The 26,489-nt window shown below is 36.4% G+C and overlaps 1 protein-coding gene across 8 annotated transcripts in view; it reads right to left on the reverse strand.

The window, feature by feature from the left end:
• The window catches only part of PPP1R12A (protein phosphatase 1 regulatory subunit 12A), a 133,695-nt gene that overhangs the window by 64,057 nt on the left and 43,149 nt on the right, over positions 1-26,489 (reverse strand). For all 8 annotated transcript variants that reach the window (XM_090273662.1, XM_090273659.1, XM_090273663.1 and 5 more), the window contains exons 2-3: positions 25,317-25,447; positions 3,103-3,221 (exon numbers count right to left, since the gene is read on the reverse strand). In XM_090273662.1, the coding sequence (XP_090129788.1) occupies positions 3,103-3,221; positions 25,317-25,447 (250 nt within the window). The remainder of the gene's footprint in view (positions 1-3,102; positions 3,222-25,316; positions 25,448-26,489) is intronic.

Here is a 26,489-nt window from a genome sequence, read left to right on the forward strand (position 1 = left end):
ATACCCAGCACTCAGAACCTTTACTTCTACATTAATCAATACCGAACATTACAATTAAAATCAGCACTGCTAAGATTCCTTTATATAAAAGGAAACCAAAGGCAAGAAGTTTTCAGCACATCTCCATGCCTTTCTTAGTTCATAATAATTGCTAAGAGTAGACAGTATAAAAAGGTGTATGTTAACCACTATTTTACAGGAAATTGTTAGCTATCTATCTGGGCACTCATCAGGGCAAGATGGCAGAGAAGGTACTCTTCTTTCTAGCTTGTGATGCCTTATGTATTTAAATTTTTAACTGTAGAAAAATACACTTAAGATAAAATTTGCCACCTTAATAATTATTTTTAAGTATATAGTTCAGTAGTGTTAAGCACATTTACACCATTGTGTAAACCAATATCCAAAACTCTTCATCTTGTAAAACTGAAATGCTATACCCCTTAAACAACAAGTCCCCATTTTCAGCTCCTGACATTCATCATTTTACTTTTTCTATGAATTTGACTACCTGAGGTACACCTCACGTAAGTTAAAGCATACAGTATTTGTCTTTTTGTGAATGACTTATTTCACTTAATATAATGCCCTCAAGGTTCATCCACCCTGTAGCGTGTGTCAGAATTTCCTTCTTAATAATGAATAGTATCACACTGTATGTATATACCACATTTTATTTATTCATTTATTCATCCACTAATGGACCCTTGGTTTACCTTCATCTTCTGGTTATTGTGAATAATGTCATTTAAATATGAATATACAAGTATCTGTTTGAAACCTTCCTTTTAATTTTTTGGATATATACCCAGAAGAGGAATTGCTGAATTACATATACAAGGTATTCAGTCATGTAATATGAAAAATAGGGACATTTATTGAAGAAGATACAATATCCAGGAAAAAAGAAACATTGTACAAAGGACAATGACCCCTCAGCCCCCTTCAAAGTAGGCACCCAGGGATTTAACACAGTTGTCCCAACTGCCATCAGCCGCTCCGCTGCATTTTCCTGAATCTCATGGACAGTTTGAAATCTTTTCCCTTTCAAAGGCAATTTTAGTTTTGGGAAAAGCTAGAAGTCACAGGGTACCAAATCTCTGCTGTAGTGGGGCTGAGTCACCTGGGTGATTTGATGTTTCACACACACACAAAAACCCTTGCATGAGACAGGGTGCATGAATGGGCATGTTGTTGCAACCTTCTGAATCAACCAAATAGTTTCCACAGAGGAATGTTCAAGCTTAATGTAAAATCTGATGCAGAGTCATTGCTTTACTTGCTCATTTTGAATGCGATGGCCACACAGTACACACGCTCACCCAATGGGGTCTAGTGGCCCCTATGACTCATACAGTGAAGTCGTCACTGTTCATGCATGTGCATTCCACTCCACTTTCCTTGGCTGCCATGTTACATCAATGTCATACAGACCGTTCTCATTATATTAACAATGGCTGGACTTTTTCTGGACTGACCTCATATGTGTATTATGTGTGTGTGTGTGTGTGTGTATATATATATATATATAAAGTAACTGCTTTATTGAGATATACTATTTCAAGTACACAATTCAATGTTTTTATTTAGCAAATCCAGAGTTATGCTATAATTAATAATTTAGAACACCCATCACTCCTAAAAGAAACTCTACCCATAAGCACTCACTTCTCACCTATAAAATTACAACTCCCAAATTTATATCTCCAGCCTTTACATCTCTTTACTCACCTATTGAACTGCTTGAATATCTAACAGGTTAAAAAATTTAACATAACTTGAAGTGAACCTCTAAACTTTCCCCACAAAATCTACTTTTCCCACAATAATTAACCCTCAAATTGAAACTTTATCCATCTAGTTGATCAAGTCAAAAAACTCAGAATCCTTCCTGCTCTTTTTTTTCTTACACACCCTACATTTAATCACTCAATAATACTCTTGGCCAAACCTGCAAAATATATCTAAAATCCAACCTCTTCTCATTAGTTGTGTACCACCATCCTACTCTGCCATTGTAATTCTCCTACTTCTGCCCTTACTTTCCTATAATCTATTCTCAATACAACAGCCACAAAGATCCTTTCTGAAGTCAGTCAGTTCATGTCATTTCTCTACTTCAAATCCTTGGGTTCCTATTTCACTCATATTAGAAATCCAAGTCCTTCTAATACCCATAAGGCCTTATACAATGTGGTCCGCTGCTACTTCTATGACCTCATTGCCTTCCAGCCTCTTCCTTGTTCTGCCAGTTCCCAGCCACACCAATCTGCTTGCTGCTTCTCCGAATACACCAGGAACCTTCCATCTTTGCACTCATGGTCCCCCTGTCCGGAATGCTCTTTCCCCATAACCACATGATTCATTCCCTCACCTCATTCAGATATTAGCTTAAACACCATCTTATCAGTAACAATTTCTTTTCTTAAATTTATTGGGGTGACATTGGTTAATAAAATTATATAGCTTTCAGGTGTACAATTCTATAATACATCATTGGTATACTGTATTATGTGTTCACCACTCCAAATCAAGTCTCCTTCTATCACCATTTATCCCCTGTTTACCCTCTCCTAACTCCCCCAGCCCTCCTTTCCCTCTGGTAATCACCATACTGTTGTTTGTGTCTATGAGTTTTGTTTTGCTTAATCCTTTCACCTTTTTCACCCAGCACCCCAACCCCCAATCCCTCTGGCAGCTGTCAGTCTGTTGTCTCTGAGTTCTATTTTGTTAGTTAATTTTGTTCATTAGGTTCCTCAGTAGGAACTTTTTGACTGTTTAATTTAAATTTACACTGAGTCAAATTTGTCCTATATATGTCTTACTCTTTTTGCCTATTTTATTTCTCTCAGAAGCTCTTATTACTATATAATTTTATGCCCAATCCCAACACTTATGATACTTTTTTTAACTTTAAAAGAGCTGAAAATCATACAGCTTTCAAATGAAATTATACTGCACATATGCTAAGTAAATTGATCTTTTTTTCTCACTGAAATTGTAATTGGCTTTCAATGTCCACAACTATTTTACCGAAAAGTATTATGTTCTCTCTAAAACAACTGTAAACATTTTTTTCCATTTAAGCTGCTTTTACATTACCTTGCCGATTAACTTCATTTTGAAGTAGCTCTTCCATTGCCTCCTCCTCAGCAATATCTAAAGGTGTGTCTCCTTCGCTGTTGACAGCTCCTACATGTGCTCCCTGACCAATCAAAAATCTGTAAAGTCAAAAGGAATACAGTCAAGCAATGAAGGTATCATTGGAATAAGACTAAATGTATAGTCAATGAGGAAACTATGTGAGAGCAGCAATAAAAACTTAGGGTAGGACAGATATTACTTAAGTTTTAAAAAACTATCATAAGCATGTTTTCTTTTTTAAAAAACATGTTTCCTAATTTTTCTATAATGTATACATATTGCCTTACTAATAAAAAATGCTGATTTTCAATAATAATTAGAAAGTCTTTCATAGGATCATGTGAGGCTGTCTCCACTAACACTTTTCATTATCTTCATATTGATGAGTTCCCTAACTGATCTCCATGCTCCCAGTCTTGTACCATTAGCAAGCGTTCTTCCTTGGGAGTCCACGGACAGAATTCAGAAGATCATTCCAATGATGCAGATATCTTAAAATAATATTTATTGCTCACCACTATTTTGAAATTAAAAGTAGTTACCAGACCAACCATTAAGCCTTTTTATTTATGTGTTGCTAAAGAAGCACATATATAACTATACCAAAAACAGTGTTGTTAAATGATACCCAATATAATTAGTTTTTCTTGTAGCTTGTATTTTATGCATCCAAAAACTCAATCCTGGGACAATATCCACAGGCTTTATCAAATCTGCCAAAGGGATCCAGATACAAAAGGCTATCAATCAGTCTGATGTGTCAACTCCTAGAAACGTCTATTTAACATGACTGTTGTCAACTCCCAACTAGAAATTTTTGGTTGTACCAAAGTAGGAGAAAACATACATGGCCCTCAATAATCTGATTTTGTATTCTTTTTCAGCCTTCTTCCTCTTCTTTCTTGTGTCACACTTTAAGCTTCAAAAATATGAAACTGCTGTAGTTCCAGATTAAACCACGCTCGCTCGGCATTTCTGAGTTCCCTGTCCTATATGTGAAGAATGGGCCATTTTTCTCTATGTTCCTAAATAACTTAATTCTTATTTGTATTTTTCCAGACTACATATTATTCTCTTTATCAAAATAGTGAAAAATAAAGTCCACAGAGCTAAAAAGAAAAAGACCTCTTTTAAACCTATTCTACTGTCATGATCTCTTCGCAGAGATAAACACTAGCAACAGTGAGGCAAATACCTTTTCAGTACCTTTGCTATTAATTTATATGTGTGTATATAAATATATATTCATAGTCACTTCTGAGTTCCTTTTCTGTAAAACAAAAATTAGTGGGCTTATTCTAAATGTACTGGAATGCAACACTTTCCTTCTAATAGCTGAAAATATTCCACAGTATGGCTGGATGATAACGATTACTTAATGATACACTCCTAATGGACATGTTCTGAAACAAACACTTGACATTATCAATCTTTAAAACTTTCCTCGGACTTCCGGCCAAGACAGAGTCCTAGACAGACACGATGCGTCTCCCTCCACAACTAAGAAGGAATACAACTACCTCAAAATTAGAGACAACCAGAAATTCCAGAAAATCGAGCTGCCTGGAAGTCCAACAAACAAAGAAATAAAGAAGAAATATTCATGCAGACAGGTAGGAGGGGTGGAGAGAATGCTGTATGGTGGTGGCAGCAACAGCAGGCTGGAGGAAAGCGCAGTCACACATTTTAAAAAGTAGGGAGGGACACTTGGGGAGCATTCCCAGCACCAGACCAGACAGTGTAGCTCATGGTTCCAGGGCCGGGGAAAGTAAAGCCTCATTGTTTCTTACTCTGCAAACCAGCGGGGGTTGGAGTGGAGGAAAAAACTGCCAGTCTCTCAGCAGAGTCTGCTTATTTAAAGGGCCCCCATGGTCCTAGAATGTCCACAGACCCACTCACTCTGGGAACAAAGGCCAGGGCAACCTCTAGAGAGGTGCCTGTCCCATATGGAAGTGGGAGAAGTGCCTGGAAAAAGGGTGAGTGCTGAGCAAGAAGCACTGTTCTCTCTCAGTCCCCTTCCTCTCATACAGCACCACAACGTGGTGAAACAGTCGCTGGTACTGACGAATACCTAAGGCTCCGCCCCTTACAACATAACAGGTGTGACAGCTCTACCTAAGACATAGAGGCAAACAAACACAGGAGCCTGTCAAGATGAGGAGACAGAAGTATGGCCCAAAAGGGGGAACGGATCAAGGTTCCAGTGGGAGAACTAAGTGATGAGGAGATAGCCAACCTAACAGAGTTCAAAACACTGGTGATAAAGATGCTCACAGGCTTGACAGATATGCTTAAGTATGACAAACACATAAGGGAAGAAGTGAACGCTATGCTAAATGGAACGAAGGAAAATCCACACAAAACCAATGGTGAAGGGAAGGAAACCAGGGTTCAAATCAATGATTTGGAACATAAAGAAGGAAAAAAAAGAGTCAACCTGTACCAAATGAGGAAACAAGAACTGAAAAAAATGAGGAGAGGCTTAGGAGCCTCTGGGACAACTTTAAATGTGCCAACATCCAAATCCTAAGGGTGCCAGAAGGAGAAGAGGAAGAGCAAGAAATTGTAAGCTTACGTGAAAAAATTATGAAGGAAAACTCCCCATATTTGGCGAAGGAAATAGACATATAACTCCATGAAGCACCGAGAGTCCCAAACAAGTTAAGACCCAAAGAGGACCACACCAAAACACATCATAATTAAAATGCCAAAGGTTCAGATAAAGAGAGAATCTTAAAAGCATCAAGAGAAAAGTGGAGAATTACCTACAAAGGGGTATCTATAATAGACTATCAGCTGATTTCTCAAAAGAAACTTTGCAGGCAAGAAGGGACTGGCAAGCAGTATTCAATGTGATGAAAAGCAAGGACCTACAACCAAGATTACTCTATCCATCAAAGCTATCATTTAGAATGGAAGGGCAGATAAAGTGCCAGACAAGGTCAAGCTACAGGTGTTCATCATCACCAAGCCCTTATTATATGAAATGTTAAAGGGACTTATTTAAGAAGATCAAAACTAGGAACATTAAAATGACAACAAACTCTCAACTATCAACAACTGAATCTAAAAAATAAAAACAAAATCCAACTAAGCAAACCAGAATAGGAACAGAATCATAGCTATGGGGATCATTTGGACGGTTATCAGCTGGGAGGGGGGAGGGGAGAAATGAGGATATGGTGCAGGGATTAAGAAGCATAATTCTTTGGTACAAAATAGATAGGAGGAAGTTAAAGAATAATATAGGAAAGGGTGAAGCCAAAGAACTTATATGTACAACCCATGGACATGAACTAAGGTGGGTGGGACTGTTGGAGGGGGTGTTGGATAATGGTCAGAGGGGAGCAAAAGGAAAAGGAATTGGGACTACTGTAACAACATAATCAATAAAATATACTTAAAATTTGGAAAAAAACTTTCCTCAACATGATGGAGATGAAACATCTTATCACTGTTTTAACTTATTTCCTATTACATATGAAGTTGAAAATATTTCAGTATGTTTATTGGCATTTGTATGTTGCCCTTTGGAACTTATTTACATCTTTTGCTTGTATTTTGATTCAATGTTTGTGTCCCTCAAATTCATGTTGAAATCCTAACCTTCAATGTGATGGCATTAGGAGACAGGGCTTTTGGGAGGTAATTAGGTTTAGAAGAGATCATGTAGGTGGAGCATCTATGATGGGACTAGTGATCCTATGGAAGGAGACTAGGGCTCATTTCCTCTCCTCCAGAGGACACAGGAGATGACAGCCATCTGCAAGACAGGAAAGAGGCCCTCACCAGACACAGAAATGGCCAGCACCTTGGACTCCCAAGTCTCCAGAATGGTGAGAAACAAATGTCCATCGTTTAAGTCACCCAGTCTATGGTATTTTCTTATCGCAGCCAAAGTGGACTGAAAGAGAGCTAGTATATATCTAGCACTACGTTACATGGCAGGAATACAATGGTAAGCAAAAACAAATACAGACCCTCCTCTCAAAGAACTTACGGTCTCGTAAAAAAGTTAGATAATTCACCTGAATAAATGTAAAGTCATGATAAGTCTTATGTAGAAAATTTTGTTGTATCTAGCAGTGAATAACAGAATAATTTGATTTGGTGCGATCAGGAAAGGTTCCTCTGAAGAATATGTAGGTACTAAGAATGTGTTCCAGGAAGAGAGAACAAAGGCACCAAAACCCTGCGACAGGAAGTGTGTACGGCTAGACAGGGGTCAGGTTTTATTTCCCTGAGAGTAACTGAAATAACTGATCACCTTTACATTGGGATGGCCAAAAAGTCTGTATTTTTCTGTAAGATGGCTCCAGTAGTGCTTAGCTATGTTTAATTTCATTCAAAACAATTTTGTTATCCTGTTGTGACAGTTGTCATATCAGCATGCATTAAAAAAAAAAAAATCAAAATTGGTGAATTTTTGTGTAGCCATTTTAATACTGAAGATGAAAGAAAATACACAACATTTTCGGCATATTATGCTTTATTATTTCAAGAAAAGTAAAAACACCAACTGAAATGCACAAAAAGATTTGTGCAGTGTATGGAGAAGGTGCTGTGACTGATCAAATGTCAAAAGTGGTTTGTGAAGTTTCTCACTGGAGATTTCTTGCTGGATGATGCTCCATGGTCAGGTAAACCTGTTGAAGTTGACAGCGATCAAATCGAGACATTGATGGAAAACAATCAATGTTCTTCTATGTGGGAGAGCTGACATACTTAAACTAGCCAAATCAATAAAGTTATTGATGAAAATGAAAAATGTGTCTTTCATTTTATGGAAAAAACTAAATGGACTTTTTGGCCAGTCCAATATATTTCTGTCTCTAATCCACACACATACCCCAAAGTCAGTGAATGTTTACTTTTGTAAGATGCTTACACAATTAGGTATGTGTTTGAAAAAGCTTGCTTGGTGAGGTATAGAAAATGTTAATTAGAATGCAGAAAGAATGAGAGGTGACAGACTAGCTAAGTAGCTAAAGCAGTAGAATAAAACAATTATGTTGGATGCTTGAATTTACTGAAGGAAATGGATGCATGTGAGACACACAGAAGATATTGGGAGATCAGTTGGATATGATAAGTGAGAGTAAAAAGACATGTCTAAGCTAAATTAAAGTTCTTGACTTACATGATGTGATAGATGGATGATGGTACTAATTAATGATATACAGAAAAACTTATTTCCTGCATCTGGTTAATATTTTTTTATACTGTCACTGCATTAAAATTTTTTCCTTATAGAATTTTGTATTTTACTAAATGTTAACGGTTTTATGAAGTTAGTCAATTTTTTGCTTTAAGAAGGCCTTTACCCATGTAGCTATGGCTGTCTATGTAGAGATGTAACTTTTATAGACACATTCACACACAAGACAAAGAAAAATAAAAGAATATACACTATAATGTTAACTGAGATCATCTGTAAGAGATAGGATCAGGAGGGATTTGTATTAGTTGTGGTTTTTTTTTTTTTTTTTTTTTTTTTTGGTGAGAAGAAATTTTTTGTTATCTAAGCTTTCTGCAGCAAGTTTATTTTGTATATGCACATCAGACCACAAAAATAGCAACCATATCATTTTGTACCCTGGTATTTTTAAACTTAATAATATGTTGTAAACATTTCTCCCTGTACAAAGAAATGTTTCACTTTTTATAATTTTCATGGAACTTTTACAAACAGAAGTCATAATAGAATTGAAGTAACATTTTCTGTTTCAGTTTTGAAAAATGTTAACATAAAACAAGAACATTTATATACTACAAATAAATAAATGAATTTGAAGCAAAAAAAAAGGTACATAAAAAACTATACTAAGAGAATATGAAACTATTCTGCTAGGCAAAACCTCGATAAGTAACTAGGGATATTTACACATAAAACCACTTCCATTTTACTTAGACACAGCATTAGAAATCATTCACAGGATACAAAGACTGAGAATAAAAGGAATATCTCAGAGTAGCTGCAGTGTTTGCAGCAGAGGGAGCTGTACGGGAAGCAGTCTCAAGGAAATACCAGGTTGAAGCCAAATACAGACAATCCAAAATTTCTAAAAACAGGAAGGATGTTAAAAGAAAATAAAGAGTAAAGTTCCAAAACTACTGGCAGGAAGCAGGGCCTGGAGCAATCTCTGAGCCAAAAGTTTAGGTGTGTGTGTGTGTATATATATATATATATATATACACACACACACACACACACACACACAAACTCACACACACACACACGCAATACACACATCTCTCCTATACTCCAGAATTATTGTTTACAAATTTAAATATATAAAAATAGATATATTAAAATACATAAAATCTCATTGTATTAATTCTTATCTACCATGAATAATCACAAAAAACTATATTGGTTGGATGAAAAACAGCATAAACATGTAAGTTCTGCGGACTTTGGGTTAGACTCCCCATCTCTGCCTGGACAACTGTGTGCCATTCATTAATTAAAATACCTGAAGCCTCATTTATAAGTGACTTACCAGGCTGTGTGAAGTTTAAATGAGTTATCTCATGTAATGTCTAAAAATAAAATTAAAATTCTGTTATCATATCATGCAAAATCATGACATTTAGAAAGCAATGTTTAAGATAATGTGAAACAAAATATATGTTATCTAGAGTTAACAGAAATTCACTTTGAGGAACCCTGGAGATACTGAAAATACAGGTGGAAGGTTAGATTTCCTTCGGAACAAACAAGCTGGAGTATTATAAGCAGCTCATGTGACTGCTAATTAGAAAAAATATACTATATCTATTTTAAGATTTCTTGGGGGGAAAAAAACAACAAAGATTTCTCATAGGAGTCCCAGACTGAATGTCAGGACATTGGGCTGTTTCTCAGTTGGGCAAGTTTTTTAACGCTTCACAGTAAATGCTTAATGATTTATTCAAGTAATACAAAGGAAGCCAAAATAGGATATGCCACTTAGCAAATGATGACATTCTTTATGACTTGTGTAAGTGAAAAATGGTAAACTATCAGGTTTATAGAGATTTATAATAATCTAGCAGATCTGAGTCAAAAAATCAATAGATTTCAAAATAAAGACATGACCCAAATGGATTTTTACAAAATCGTTTAAAAATCTAACAAAAGATATAAAGTTGTTAACCAAGTCATTAGATGCAACTTGGATATGGTATATTAAATAAGCAGGTAGGATTCTATCTAGGATTACTCAGTGATCAGAGGGGGATACAAGGTATGGGTGAAAAGGTGAAAGGATTAAGAAGTACAAATTGGTAGTTACAGAAGAGCCACGGGGATGCAACGTATAGCATAAGAAATACAGTCAATAGTATTGTATTAACTGTGTATGGTGCCAGGTGGGTATTAGACTTATAAGGGGGATCACTTTTTAAGTTATGTAAAAGTTATATAAGTTTTATAACCACTATGCTGTACATCTGAAACTAATACTGAATGTCAACTGTAATTTTAAAAAATAAAAATAAATAAATAAAAGAATTACTCAGTGTTAACTGAATTTCCAAGAAAAATTTTAACAGTCTCAATTATGTTGGATTCTGAGTTTTGTGAAAAATTAAACTACAGATGAAATTGTTTTAGAAGGAGAAACAGTTCATTTTAAAATGTTGACCTTTTAATTAAAAATTTGTCTTTAAATCAGAAGCTGAGAACACAGTGATCAAAAAGGGGAAAGTAACTTCATCAGCAAGAATTGAATATATATTTAGAGTCCAAATGTAATGAATATTGAGTTTCTTATGTACTATAGGAAAACTAGTATTAGAAGTCATTTTAAACAATATACGAATGTTTCATGTATTCAGTATATGAATTTTTAAAACTCTAAGTCAGTGAGTACGGCCTTAAAAAAGGAAATTCTATTACATAGATAAACCTTAAAACCGTTATGCTAAGCAAAAAACTGCCAGTCACAAAAGGTCATATGCTTTTATGATTCCACTTATATGAAGTATCTGAAGTTGTCAAAATATTAAATAGAAAATAGAAGTGGTTACTAAGGACTGTGGGGAGAAGAGAGGGCAGATTAGTATTTAGTGGGTACAGTCTCAGTATTACAAGACGAAAAATTCTAGAGATCTGTGGTACAATGAATAATGAATTGTACCCTTAAAATGGTTAAGATCACACGATATAAAAAGTCAGAAGGGACACCGGGGGAGCACTCCCAGCACCAGACCACACCACGCAGCTCACAGTGTCCCAGAACCAAGGAAAATAAAGCCTCATTCCTTCTAACTGTGCAAACCAGTGGGGGATGGGGCGAAGGAAGAAAGAACCAGTCTCTCAGCAGAGTCCTGTTTTAAGGGGCCCCCATGGTCCTAGAATGTCTGCAGACCCACCCACTCTGGGAATGACAGCCAGGTCAACAACTAGAAGGATGCCAGTCCCAAAAGGAAGTGGAAGAAGTGCCTGGAAAAGGGGCGAGTGCTGAGCAAGCGGCACTATTACCTCTCAGACCCCTCCCCAACACAAGTGCCACAATGTAATGTAACAGGTCACCCTGTACTGATGAGAAAACCTAAGGCTCCGCCCCTTACAACGTAATAGGAGTGATAGCTCTACCTAAGACATAGAGGCAAACAAACACAGGAGCCTGTCAAGATGAGGAGACAGAGAAGTATGGCTCAAAAGGGGGAACGGATCAAGGTTCCAGTGGGAGAACTAAGCGATGAAGAGATAGACTACCTAACAAAAGAGATAGCTAACCAAACAGATGCAGAGTTCAAAACACTGGTGATAAAGATGCTCACAGGCTTGACAGATATGCTTGAGTACGGCAAACTCATAAGGGAAGAAATGAAGGCTATGCTAAATGAAACGAAAGAAAATTCACACAAAACCAATGGTGAAGGGAAGGAAACCAGGGTACAAATCAATGATTTGGAACATAAGGAGGAAAACAACAGTCAACCAGTGCAGAATGAGGAAACAAGAACTGAAAAAAATGAGGAGAGGCTTAGGAACCTCTGGGACAACTTTAAACATGACAACATCCAAACCTTAAGCGTGCCAGAAGAAGAGGAAAAGCAAGAAATTGAAAACTTATGTGAGAAAAATAATGAAGGAAAACTCCCCATATTTGGCAAAGGAAATAGACACACAAGTCCAGGAAGCACAGAGTCCCAAACAAGCTAGACCCAAAAAGGACCACACCAAGACACATCATAGTTAAAATGCCAATAGTTCAAAATAAAGAGAGAATCTTAAGAGCAGCAAAAGAAAAGCAGAGTTACCTATAAGACTATCAGCTGAGTTCTGAAAAGAAATTTTGCAGGCAAGAAGGGACTGGCAAGAAGTATTCAAGGTGATGAAAAGCAGGGACCTACAACCAAGATTACTCTATCCAGCAAAACTCATTTAGAATGGAAGGGCAGATGAAGTGCTTCCCAGACAAGGTAAAGCTAAAGGAGCTCATCATCACTAAGCCATTATTATATGAAATGTCAAAGGGGCTTACTTAAGAAAAAGAAGATCAACATTATGAACATTAAAATGACAACAAACTCACAACTATCAACAACTGAATCTAAAAAATAAGAACAAAATCCAAGTAAACAAACCTGAATAGGAACAGAATCATAAGTATGGGATCATTCGGAGGGTTATCAGCTGGGAGGGGGAAAGGGGAGAAAGGGGGAAATGGTGCAGGGATTAAGAAGCATAATTGGTAAATGCAAATTAGACAGGAGGAAGTTAAGAATAATATAGGAAAGGGTGAAGCCAAACAATGTATATACATGGACATGAACTAAGGGGGGGTGGAACTGTTGGAGGGGAGAGGTGGGGTAATGGGCGGAGGGGAGCAAAGGGGAAAAAATTGAAACTATTGTAACAACATAATCAATAAAATATACTTAAAAATGGTTAAGATGGAAAGTTAACATTATGTGTTTTTAATCATGATAAAAACATTTTCAAAATGTCAGAAAGTCAGCAGAATACCATTGTTATTTTTTGATAATCCAAATGAATTACTCAAAATCATCCAATGAGACAGAAATTATGAAAACAAAGCTACCTGAACTTTTCAAAGTGGGTAAGTAGAACATTACTATTTTCTTTTGGAATTCTCTGAGAAAAATTATAAAATAATTTATGAATAATCTTATGCATCTTCAGTGGGAATGCATTTGGTTATTTTATTTTTAAAGTTCTATACAATGAAAAATAGTTGAAAATAGCTTAACAGTAAGAATCCAAATAAAAGCTGACTTCAAAAGTTGTCTTAGAGATATCTAAGTTCTTTCAGCACTTGACAAATGTTGTGCCACTTCCTTCTGGCCTCCATCGTTTCTGATGAGAAATTTGTCATTCACCCCCCCCCACCTCCCGCTCCCCCCACCCCCCTGCCACAGTGTAGTTTCTTTCTCACTGCATTCAAGGTTTTAAGTTTGTCTTTAGTTTTTCAGAGGTTTGCATATAGCATGTCTTGATGTGGACTGCTGTGATTTATTCTGTTTAGAATTTGCTATGCTTTTTGCATCTGTAGGTTTTTATCTTTTTCCCAGTTTGGGTAAGTTTTTGGCCATCCTTTATCATTTCTTTAAATACTTTTCTAGGCATGCCTTCTTTCTACTTTTCTTCTCCAACTCTAATAGCACAAATATTAGCTCTTAATTACCATCTATTTTCTCTGTTGCTCTAATTTGGTAATTTCCATTGTTCTATTTTTCAGGTCACTAATTCTTTCTTCTATTCCCTCCACTCTCTTGTCAAGGCTATCCACTAAACTTTTATTTACTTTGGTTATTGATTTTTTAAGTTCTAAAATTTCTATTTGGTTGTTCCTACTATCTTCCATTTCTATTTTCTTGCTGAAGCTTATTTTTTCATGTACTTTAAGCATGCCTGTAATTGCTTGTCGAAGCATTCTGATATCTACTCTATAATCTTTATCACACAATTTTATGACTAATATTGCTGTCATAGCAATGTTAGTCTCTATTGATTATCTTCTATTTAATTTGAAAATTTCCTTGGTGTGACACTTGATTTTCGATTGAAATCTGAACACTTTGGGTGTGTTACGACCCTAGACCTTGCTTAAATCTTCTATGTCAATTGGCTTTGTCCCTGATCTAGCAGACAAAGGTGGGGATATAAGTCCAGGTTCTCCACTCAGCCTACAGTGATACTAGAGATAGGGCAGCTCCTTGGTAATTCTGGCTCCCCACCAAACCTACACTGATACCTCCCTGGCTGAGAAGTGTTATCAGAGTCCCACTGCTATTCCCCATGTAGCCTCCACTGACACCATGAGGGGAGGGAGGCAGGACTTCCTATTGCTTGCTGGTGGTGAAAAGTAATCACTGTCCACTAGGTCTCTTTAGACATCAGTCCAGCAGGAAAGAGTAAGAAAGGGCTCCTCCTTATCGCCAGGTGGTGGTGGAAGTCCAGGCTTTCCACATGGTCTTCACTGTAAGCAGAGGGAGGGCTAGTTAACCATCCGATGGAATAAAAGTCTTGTCCAGCTCTGTATCTAGCCTAATCTGACATCACTATAGTGTGGATGTTGGGGTACCCTATTAAATCTACTTGGCCTTTGCTGGTGTGCATGGGACTAAGATTTTTTCCCATGGTGTACAGCTGAAGTAGAGTGGTTATTATTACTAAGTTTTCTGCCCTGCAAGGGTGCTCCTCTCCTAGTATTTTGCTAAACAGATTAGGTTTTTGTTGGGGCTTCTTTTTGGTCTGCATCCATTGGTGCTTTGGGTTATCAGCTTCTTTAGCTCCAGGTATGGGATGGGGTGGTGGTGCAGAAAACTCACCCCTGTGTCATTCTTTGGATCTTGAGATTCCCTAGCTGCTCTGCTTTCTTGCCTCTACCTTTTAGAGTTTTCTTATGTTCTATTATATACAGTGTACAGGGTTTTTAGTTGTACGTTGCAGAAAGAATAGGGGAAATCATATCTATTCTGCCTAGAGGCAGAAATTCTCTCTACCATTTTTAATTGTCAAGAAATTGCTCACTATCTTCACTTTTTTACCCAGCCTCCCTACCCCCTCTCCTCTGACAGCTAAGAGTCTGTTTCTATTTTGTTAGTTGATTTTGTTCATTAGATTTCACATATAAGTGAAATCATATAGTATTTGTCTTTCTCTGACTGACTTATTTTACTTAGCATAATATTCTCCAGGAGGAGGAGGAGGAAGAAGAAAGAAAAGGACAACAGCAGCAACAAAAAAGATTCCTCATAGACAGACAAGAGCATGGTCATTACCAGAGGGAAATGGGGGTGGGAAGAGGCAGGTGAGGTTAAAGAGGAGATAAAAATAGTGACAGAAAGAGACATAACATGGAGAGGTGAACACAGAGTACAATATACAGATGACATATTACAGAACTGTACACCTTAAACTTACATTATTTTATTAACCAATGTAACCCCAATAAATTGAATAAAAAAATAAATTGTAGAGTTTATAACATTACCAATTTTTAACCTTTTAAAACAATTTTAATTTGCCAAATCCCACAGGTGGAAGTATTATTAGTACAATTGATAGAAGTCCTCGCACCCACCAAATTTAAATTTCTGACATCATGATTCCACAATTATGCTACAGATATAATTAATAATGACAACAGAAAAGGCCAGGTTAATACTTGCAAGAGAAATCAGTCTATTTGTGAAACTGAGCTCGATTTCCAGTTGGCTAGGCACCTGAGTTGTCATTTGTAAACAAATTCAAAATGTGGGAAAGTTTTAAATTCTTCTCTTTGCAAAGCCACCTTTAAATATAAAAAATCCTGAAGTTTCTGTCTTCAGCATTTCCAATTCCTCGCAATTATTCCCCAGAACAATGGCTCTATACTTCTTTGATTGTGCACTAACTCCTGAAAACACATTTGATTATTAAAATCAATTTATTACTTTAGTACTGCAGCTCCCAATTCCCAGAGGCAAGAATCCTACTTATCGTGTAATAATTCTATGATGTAGATTTCCCTTATATTTTAATAGCACTGAAATCTACAATCAATGATCTCACAATCAATAATGTTTTTAAATGGATACTAGCTAGATAGCAGACAAGATGTAGTTGTCAATATCTGTCTTCATGTAACCTTGGTCACGGCTACTCATATTACTGTCTTTTCAATCGACTCATGTGCATTGTTAGTGCCTTATCTGTTGAACTTAACTGTTGCTTAAAATGTTTTCCTGGATGTTGTCTGAAACTTTTTGTTGATACTTTCTAGTAAAATCAAGAAAGCAGCAATATCAAAACTTGTAGAATGGCTCTGGCCAGCTGGTAGGAGTATCATCCTGTACACCAACAAGGCTGTGGGTTACATCCCTGGTCAGGGCACATACCTAGGTTGCAGGTTCAATCCTTGGCCAAGAACCAATCGATGTTTCTCTCTCTCTCCCTCTAATATCAATAAAAATATCCTCAGATGAGGATTAAAACAACAACACCCTCCCCCCAAAAACTTAGAATATATATCAGTGGCTTAGAAGAAAATCCCAAGGGTAACAGCAGAACATTCTTAAGCAATGTGACATCAGTAACATTAAATTGCCTAGTGAATAATATGTGACAAAAACAAACAAACAAAAGCAAACCCTAGTTGATTAAAAAGTTAAAAGAATACAACCATAGTTTGACTTTCTTAACCTTTAAATTGGTAATAAAATATTGGCACTGTGTTACAATGATGGCATCTTAGATTTGATGAAACCCAGTATATGCATTATTAAAAACATCCAAAATATTCCTGGCTTCCTATTGCACCTTTACTACTGGAATCTCAAATTAAGCCTATCTAAATCCACATTCCACTACACTCTCTCCTCTACTTCCCCTATCTTGTTCCTTAGATCCCTTAATGAGCTTAATGGCATCATATTCCCAACTATAAAGACTAAAAAAAAAGGGCAGAATACTGCAGTGGCTGTAAGTGCAGACAAGAAAAGTTAGACTGTGTTAGGTTCAAATCCTAGCTCTGCCATTTACTGTGTGATTTCTGTCTATGACTCAGTTTTTTCATCTATAAAATAAGAATTATAATATAGGCCATCACTCATCCAAAACTATAAAATCTTTTAGAAAGATAACATTATAGATTATTTAACAATCCCACTAAGTCTGAGGCAGCACTCTATAACCAAACACATTAATATTTTTTGCAAAAAATGAATTTACAGTAAGTGGAATAAGCAAAGACTTCCCAGTCTTAGCTGCTACTCTCTTTTTTAAAGTGTATTTATTGATTATGCTATTACAGTTGTCCCCATTTTTTCCTCAGCCTGGTACCACCCCCTCCAGCAACCCCTTCTTCTTAGCTCATGTCCATGGGTCATGCATATAAGTTCTTTGGTTTCTCCACCTCCTCCAATATTCTTAACATCCTCATCTATTCTGCACCCACCAATTATGCTTCTTAATCAGTGCATCTCTTGCCCCCACTGTCCCCCTCCTCCCTCCCAACTGAAAATTCTCCATACGATCTCCATATCTATGATTCTGTTCCTGCCTCAGCTGTTTACTTATTTAATTCAGTTGTTGATAGTTCTGAGTTTGTCATTTTACTGTTCATAGTTCTGATCTTGTTTTTCTTAAATAAGTCCCTTTAACATTTCATATAATAAGGGATTGGTGACGATGAACTCCTTCAGCTTTACCTTGGCTGGGAAGCACTTTATCTGCCCTTCCATTCTAAATGATAGCTTTGTTGGAGAGTGATCTAGATTGTAGGTCCTTGCTTTTCATCACTTTTGAATACTTCTAGCCAGTCCCTTCTTGCCTGCAAAATTTCTTTTGAGAAATCAGCTGATAGTCTTATGGGAACGCCTTTGCAGGTAACTCTGCTTTTCTTTCGCTGCTTGTAAGATACTTTCTCTTTAGCCATTGGCATTTTAATTATGATGTGTCTTGGTGTGGTCGTCTTTGGGTCCATCTTGTTTGAGACTCTCAGTGCTTCCTGGACTTGCAATGTCCTTTGCCTAATTAGGGAAGTCTCCTTTCATTATTTTTTCAAATAAATTTTCAATTCCTTGCTCTTCCTTTTCTCCTTCTGGTATCCTTATGATTCCGGATGCTGACATGTTTGGATATGTCCCAGAATTTCCTATCCTCATTTTCTTGAATTCTTGTTTCTTTCTGTTCTGGTTGAACGTTTTTCTTCCTTATCTTCCAGGTTGTTGACTTGAATCCCAGCTTCCTTTCCTTCACTGTTGGTTCCCTGTAGATTTTTATTTCACTTAGTGTAAACTTCATTTCTTCCTTTATGTTTTTGCTGTACTCAATGAGTTCTCTGAGCATCCTGACCACCAGTGTTTTCAACTCTGCATCTGATAGGTTGGCTTTTTTTCATATAGTTCTTTTTCTGGGGTTTTGTTCTGTTCTTTCATTTGGCCCTTATCTCTTTGCCTCCTCAATTTGGCAGCCTCCCTGTATGTGTTTCTGTGTATTAGGTAGAGCTGCTTTGACTCCCTGGTCTTAGTAGCATGGCCTATGTATCAAAGGCAACTGTAAATTGTGTGGAGCAGAGCCTTAGTAATTGCCAGGGTGGAGTAACCCACTTCATTGCTTTGTGGCTCTGTGTCAGTAGGGGAGGACTCAGAGAGGGAACAATGACACTGCTAGGCTTCTGGAAGTTTGCCCAGCACTCGCCCCAGTTCCAGTCACTTCACCCACTTCCTATATGCGATGGTGCTCTTCCAGCTGCTGCTCTGGTGGTGACCAAGTGTAAATGGGTTTGTGGATGCTTTAAGTCTGTGAAGGACTTTAAAAGCGGTGAAAATCTGGCAGTTTCTTCTGCTGCCCCACCCCCCCACCACTGGTTTTTACAACCAGACGTAATGGGAGTTTATCTTCCTGATGCTGGAACCCTGGGCTGTGTGGCCTGGCCTGAGGCTGAGATCGCTTGCTCCCAAGGTTATACATTATATGTGAAACCATCCGTTCCACCACCACTGTCTCTCTGACCATCCCCACGACTCCGCTCCTCCTACCATCCTACCTGTGTGGATGAATGTACCTTCTTTAAAATCCTTGGTTGTCAGACTTCCATATGGCTCAATTTTACGATGGTTCTGGGCTTATTAGTTTTGAGACATGGTTATAATTCTTTTTATAGTTGCACGCTGAGGAGAAGCGTGTCTACCTACACCTCCATCTTGACTAGAAATGCAGTGACCAGTTTAACAACTTTATGGGCATCAGTCAATATGTTTTAACAAAGAAATGGCAAATGTTAGTCAATATGGTAGGAGCCAGCTAGGAGCTTTACATATATTATTTCTCATTCATCTATAACATGACTTTACTCAAGCAGCTCTCAATATCCAGAGGCAAAAACTCTTAATTGTTTAATAATATCGTTTTCTTTAGAATCTTTCTCTGACTGGTCTAAATAGAATTAATTGTTCCTCAGTGTTCCTTGTTTACTCATTTCTTGGTCCTTTTATTCTATCTAGTATTAGTTAATGGACTTCACATGTATCTGTAAACTTGAAGATTAGAGATTATGTTGCAGTCACTTTTATATCTCACAATGCCTGACACTACTACACGAGATAGTTGTGCTAAAATGGAGAGAACATAAGAATTTGAGTCCTGATAATGAGGATCTAGTTCTGACTATGAAATGGAAATAACAGTGATTATTCCCAGTAAGTTGTTTAAAAAATGGTATAAGGACATACATGAGAATATTATCTTCATAGTTTTAGACAAATATACCTGTCATTATAGCAAGATAGAAGTATTTCTCAAATAAAATTTTATTATTTTTATAGGAGCTTAGATTTAGTTTTACTTTCTGAGACTTTCAATCAAAATACATGGTCTGTTTTACACTAACAAAGTATCCTTCTTGACAAGAAATATGTAAATGATAGTAAAATTCATGAATCTGTTCTTGGGGCTCAAATACCTACATATCAAAGTATAATTATGACAAATAACTACATTTCTCCTCTGCTCGTCTCATCTAATTAAGCTTGTCCTAAGACAAAATTATAATAATCCCAGAGAAACAAGAACTTATCATTTTGAACTAAACATAGTAACAAAAAATTGCATTATGAATAAGTAATTTAGCTAACATTTACTGAATACTAAATATGTGCTACACATTCTGCCAAGTGTCTTATACATATTATCTCATTTAATCTTCAAAATAATCTTAAAAAGCAGGGACAAATATTAACACTTCTATTTTATAGAAAAGGAAGCAATATTTGGCAGAGTTAAAATTTAAACAGAGTTGTCTGATACCTGAGTTTGAGCTCGGTATTATACAGTAATGCTTCTCATAGGTGTGAAGGTCCTTTCTTTTTTTTAAGAGTTAAAAAACATTTTTTTATTTGTTTATTTTTTTAGAGAGAGTGGAAGAGAGGAGAATGAGAGGGAGAGAAAAATCAATGTGTGGTTGCCTCTCACACACCCCCAGCTGGGGACCTGGCCTGCAACCCAGGCATGTGTCCTGACTAGGAATCAAACCGGCAGTCCTTTGGTTCGCAGGCCGATGCTCAATGCACTAAGCCACATCGGTCAAGGCACAGTTCTTAAACTGTTAAGAATTTTTTATCTTTTAACCAAAAATAACAATATAGTATTTAATTCCAGATATAGGAATCAGCAAATTCAGACTATGAAGTAAGATGTCTAGTTTGTTGAAAGGCTAAGCAAGGGGACCAGACCAGAGTGATTAGACAAGAGAGCTTGGATAAGAGTGAAGGAAATGAAGTCAGAAAGGTGACAAGGGCCCAAACAACAGCCTTGTAGACTACCAGAACTCTGGCTTTCACCCTGAATGCATTATAAATCTCTAGGGAGAGTTTTGAGTAAAAAAAAAAATAAGTTATCCCACTTAAAATATTTTAAAAGGATCATTCTGGCTGTTATATGAAAATACATGGGAACCCTGGCTGGTGTGGCTCAGTGGATTGAGCGGTGGCCTGCGAGCCAAGTGTCGCTGGTTCGATTCCCAGTCAGGGCACATGACTAGGTTGCACGTTGGGTCCCCAGTTGGGGGCGCAAGTGTGAGGCAACTACACAGTGATGTTTCTCTCCCTCTCTTTCTCCTTTCCCCTCTCTCTAAAAATAAATAAATGAACAAATAAATAAATTATTAAAAAAAAAGAAAATACATGGGGAGAAGAGGATGGTTATGGTTAGAATTATTTTAACTGCAGTAATTCCAGTGAAAAACAAGTGTCCAGGATCAGGGAGAAATGAAAGAGGTGATGAAAAAGTTACATACTGGACATATATTTTGAAGGACAAGCCAAGAAAAATCTTGAGGATACTGTTGAGTGTTTATGGAATAAAGATTAAAATGAAGAAAAGCCAAGCTATAAATAAGCCACTACAAATATTTAAAAGTTTTTATATCCTTAAATAGCTGGTTCTTTAATGATCAAGTGACAAAGCTAATAAAACTTTTCTTAAGCTGTAAATAAAACCATGAAAATGTCACTAAATGTAATCCTACCAGCACTTTATAATGATATGAAATCCTCAACGGTAATGTCTTTAAAACTACTTCAAACAACAAGAAAATTATATTAAATATACCAGTTAATCAATATCCCATTCTATATACTATGAAGCTATATAATGTTAACCTAATACAGGGCTAATTTTCTCCACTACTGGAAAATTTTATGGCAAGCACTAAAGCAACTCAAGATTAAAGCATTCCTTAAACATCTGTAGTGGAAGCTTAAAAAAGAAATGTGACGATGAAATTAAAATACGAAAAGATTTTATCAGAACAACAATCACAATAACCAAAATATTAATAAAACAAGTCATTTAAGTTTTATTATTCAAATACAAAATATTTTTCACATAAACCTAAATATTCCTATGATTTACAAGAGTACAAAAACCTCCAAGGCTAAAACTGTAGTCACTCCAATAAATAAAATTCATTGGTCAAACGAGCGGAACAGGCTGAATAAACTACACGATGGAGTACTAAACCTAAAAGAACAATGAGAAGTAGCTCTATATTCCACTACATAGTATTTTCTATAACAGACTGTTAAGTTAGAAAAGCAAAGTGGAGAAATATGTGTATGATGTTCCACCATTTATCTACAAAGGAGGAGTAATACTTATCTTAAATAATACATTAACACACTGGGATAAAATTTTAAACTATAGGATATGGGAGGAACTAGGGTGGTAGAACAGGGATTGCCATTAGTACCTGATATTTTATATAAATTATAAAACAAATTAAATTTTAAAAAAGCAATAAATAAAATTAAACAACGAATTAATGGTATATCTAGTTGGTGGCAAACCCCCCCCCCCCACAAAGAACTGTATTTCAAGTGACTTCAACATATAATTTGATGATATACTTCAAGTGGAATACCTTAAGGACAAAATAAATGTACCCCATTATTCCCCCATCCCAAACCCAACCAACCAAACTTCAAACTGCTTTTAGTAATCATAATGTTATTTTTGGTGGTGGTGCTACTGTTGTTATAAGCAGTGTAATGTATGTGTAATATAATGAAACAAATAGTAATTATGTTATTTTAATCTTATCATTCCTGGCAAAGAAGTAAAATACTGATACAAGATAGAGAGATTAAAGGAAAACATCTTGATGCTGAATTTGAATTGGAAACAATCAGCAGTAACAAGGGGTACGTCCAGCACCCATTTACAAGGAAGGGGCCCCCTGGAAAAAGGGCAAATGTAGACCAGGGCCGGAAATGTAAAAGATGTCTGGAACATCTTATAATGCTAAAGTACAAGGAAGCTGTTTAAGTTCACTTTATTTGGTCAAGTCACAAGGACACAGAAACCATATGAATAGCGTCTTAATGACCAAAGATGGTATAATGTACTAATCAGCAAGGATAATATAACTGCAGCAGACTGAAACACATCAAGTGTGTTTAAATGCAGGAATTCATAAAGTTACTTAGACCTCAAAAGACCAATCAGTTCTTTTTGAAGATAACTAGCGAACCAACTCATTATTTTAAAAATCAGTATACAGAGGGAAAGAATAAATAATATATCCTGTCTTTCTTATAAAACTTGTACTGGGGGTACACAAATAGCAGATATGAGAAAATTTCTTTTACAAAAATGTTCCAGCTAATAAATAAAAAACAACAAAATTAAAATGCTGCCATTGTTCTTCAGTGAGAGGACTTGGTTTTCAATGCCCTTCATATAATAATTACATAAATAATCCAGTTATCATTTATGGTTAGAGAGCTGTAACTGACTGTTTTAAATTGGAAAAATTGAATACATGGTTTCTTGGGCTCCACAATCATTTGCCTTTTCTAGTTATGTTCAAAAGTCATACTATTCAGTGTTACTTCTAATCCATAACCCAATGACATTAATACTGTAATTTTTAGGGAAGAACACCTTGATGTGACAGTGAGAATTTTATACTGCCTATATTAGTGTGCTAGTGCTAGCAAAATAAAATAGCATAGATTAAGGGCTTAAACAATTATTTTCTCATAGTTCTAGAAGCTAGAAGTCCCATAAAGTGTTAGCAAGTTTGGTTTCTTCTGAGGCTTCTCCCCTTCTTGCAGTCCTCCAGTGGTGTTTTCTCTTGTGCACATCCTGGTGTCTTTGTGTCTAAATTTCTTCTTATAAGGATACTAGTAAGACTGGATTACGGCCGACCCTAGAGGTCTCATTTTAACTTACTTGTGTCTTTAAAAGCTCTATTTCTACAGTCACCTTCCAAGGTTCTGGGGATTAAAGTTTCAATATATAAATTTTGTAGGGACACAATTCAGTCCGTAACAGTCAATTCAGCACACCAAAGGAAGAGAATAATGTTAATGCATAACTGACACACCAATATTAAGTAAAATAATGCATATGCTGAACATTAACATTATATTCCCAAAGTCATCTCATTTATACTTCTCATCCACTCTGGAGAAGAGGTATTATTAAACAATTTCTATTTTTAGTTTTCTCTAACACTTCTGCCTTATTCAAAGCAGGGAGAGGTTGAAGGTAATTATCTTGGTGGAAAGGTGAGATAATTGAGCCAGAATATGAACTATCATTCATCTCTATCCACTTGACTTCTGCTAGGCTACAGACCAGATATGAAATTGTTCAACGCTTAGAAACTAAATTGTAACCTCATATTCTTTGTTCTACTATCTCCAATAAAGGTCAAAAATTTAGAACTCACTGTATCCTAGTCAGCCTCAAATTCTCAGAGTAAACTATCTGTTTCATTGTTTCAGCTCTCATTTCATAGGGATGAATTAGCACTATTCTGTGCATAACACAGTTGGTAAGGAAGCATGTAAACAACTGATAAGTTAAAAGATGATGATGAATCAGTCAGGAACATCAGAAAGATTTCTGGAAGAAATGACCCTTACACAACTACAACTAATGAGTTTGGTAGGAACTGATCAAGTAAAGAAATGAGGCAAATGAACCACTACGCGCAGACACTATGATGTGAACCAGCAGAGAATGTTAGGGAACTTAACTGACATAATGAAAAATGTGGAAAGCGATATAAGAAGTAAAGAACTAGGAAGATGCCAGATCATTTCCAAATAATCATATTATTTCATAAATAATATTAATCATAGAGGCTAAGTGGCTTGGTCAAGAGCACAAATCTGCTCAATGCAGAACCAAGATTTGCAACAAATTTAACTCCAAATACTTTACTTAGTAAAAGTGATTCAATTTTCCTAGATTATTCCTGGTTTATACTGCTGTCTCTACATTATAGTTAACAGGGCCTTTTCTCCTAAAATGCTCTGATTTGGAAGATAATTTCACTCTATCTGTTAAGCCACCAGGGTTTTTCTAGGCCCAAGAAAACTATGGTTTCATCAACTTCTCACAGCCATTACTGAAATCAATTGCTGAAAGAGATAATGCTGATAAAAATGCATTTGGAAAAGTCTGGGGCTATCACCACCTTAACAAATAGCATTGACTGGCTGCCTTCTCGTAGGCACCCAACTGGGTACCAAACCCGCAATCTAGGCATGTGCCCTGACATGGAATTGAACCCTGTGACCTTTTGGTTTAATGGGAGGAAGCCCCAACCAACTGAGCCACACCGGCCCGGGCTCACTCATTTACCTTTAGCGATAATTTCTGTAAAATCTCAGATCTCTATAGCTGTATTTGGATAAAAGTAAACAGAGAACTGGCTTACTCTGCAATATCGAGATATCCACAGGAAGCAGCCGCATGTAGTGGTATCCAGCCTTCATTATCAGGTTGATTAATATTTGCTCCATTTTCTACCAGAAACTTCACCATATCAACATTGTCATCAATGCAAGCCTAAAAACACAAAAGATTACAATAGATTTGAATCAACAATCCCAATAATATACCAGTGGAATAAAATTCCTACTTTGCAGCTTTTGTAACATAAATATTCTCTGTAAATTAGTCTGGTGCTATTTTGATGGCATTGCCATCAAAAAAGACCAATGTATTAAGAATTTAAATTGTAAGAGTCCTTGCTTAAATACACGTACAACACTAGTGTATGAGACTAGACTACGCCTACACCATGAGGAAAACAAGTACATTTCATTAAAATGAAAACAATCCAAACTTTATAATTAAGCACCAAAAATATCCTCTACAGCAATGGTTCCCAAAATGTGGTCTGTTGAGTGGGGAGAGATCCTTTCAGGAAGCTGACATGGTCAAAACTATTTTCAAAGTAATATTAAGATGGTATTTCCCCTTTTCACTGTGTTGACATGTGCATTCGAGGCACAAAAGCACAAGTGGTAAAACTGCTTGTACCTTAGCACAAATTAAGGCAAGGGCAAACAAACACACACACACAACATGCACAAAACCCTCTAACAGTCACTGTCTTTGAAAAAAAGCTATTTTTATTTATGAATGTCTTTTAGAAAGCAGTAAAAATCATAAATTTTATTAAATTTTCATGCTTAAATACACATCTTTTTACTATTTTGTAGAACAAGACAGAGTTCTGTATAAAACACTTCGTATGAGTATGACTACTCTGACTAGAAGTACTTGTGTGGCTGAGTTGCAAACTGAATCTGCCACTTTTTCCATGCAATATCATTTTTACTTAAATGATAAACTACAGTTAGTCTAGCTTGGATTTTTGGCAGAAATTTTCTTTAAAAAAAAAAAATCCTCACCCGAGAATATATTTATTGAATATAGGACAAGAGGAAGGGAAGGGGAAAGCAGAAAGAGAAAGAAAGAAATGTCAATGTGAGAGAGAAACATCAATGTGAGAGAAACATCAATCAGTTAGTTGCCTCGTATACACACCCCAAGTGGGGACTGAACCTGGAATCTAGGTATGTGCCCTGACTGGGATTGAATT

The sequence above is a fragment of the Furipterus horrens genome, unplaced genomic scaffold (genome assembly GCF_987537825.1).
Source record: "Furipterus horrens unplaced genomic scaffold, mFurHor1.1.pri manual_scaffold_4, whole genome shotgun sequence".
NCBI lineage: Eukaryota > Metazoa > Chordata > Mammalia > Chiroptera > Furipteridae > Furipterus > Furipterus horrens.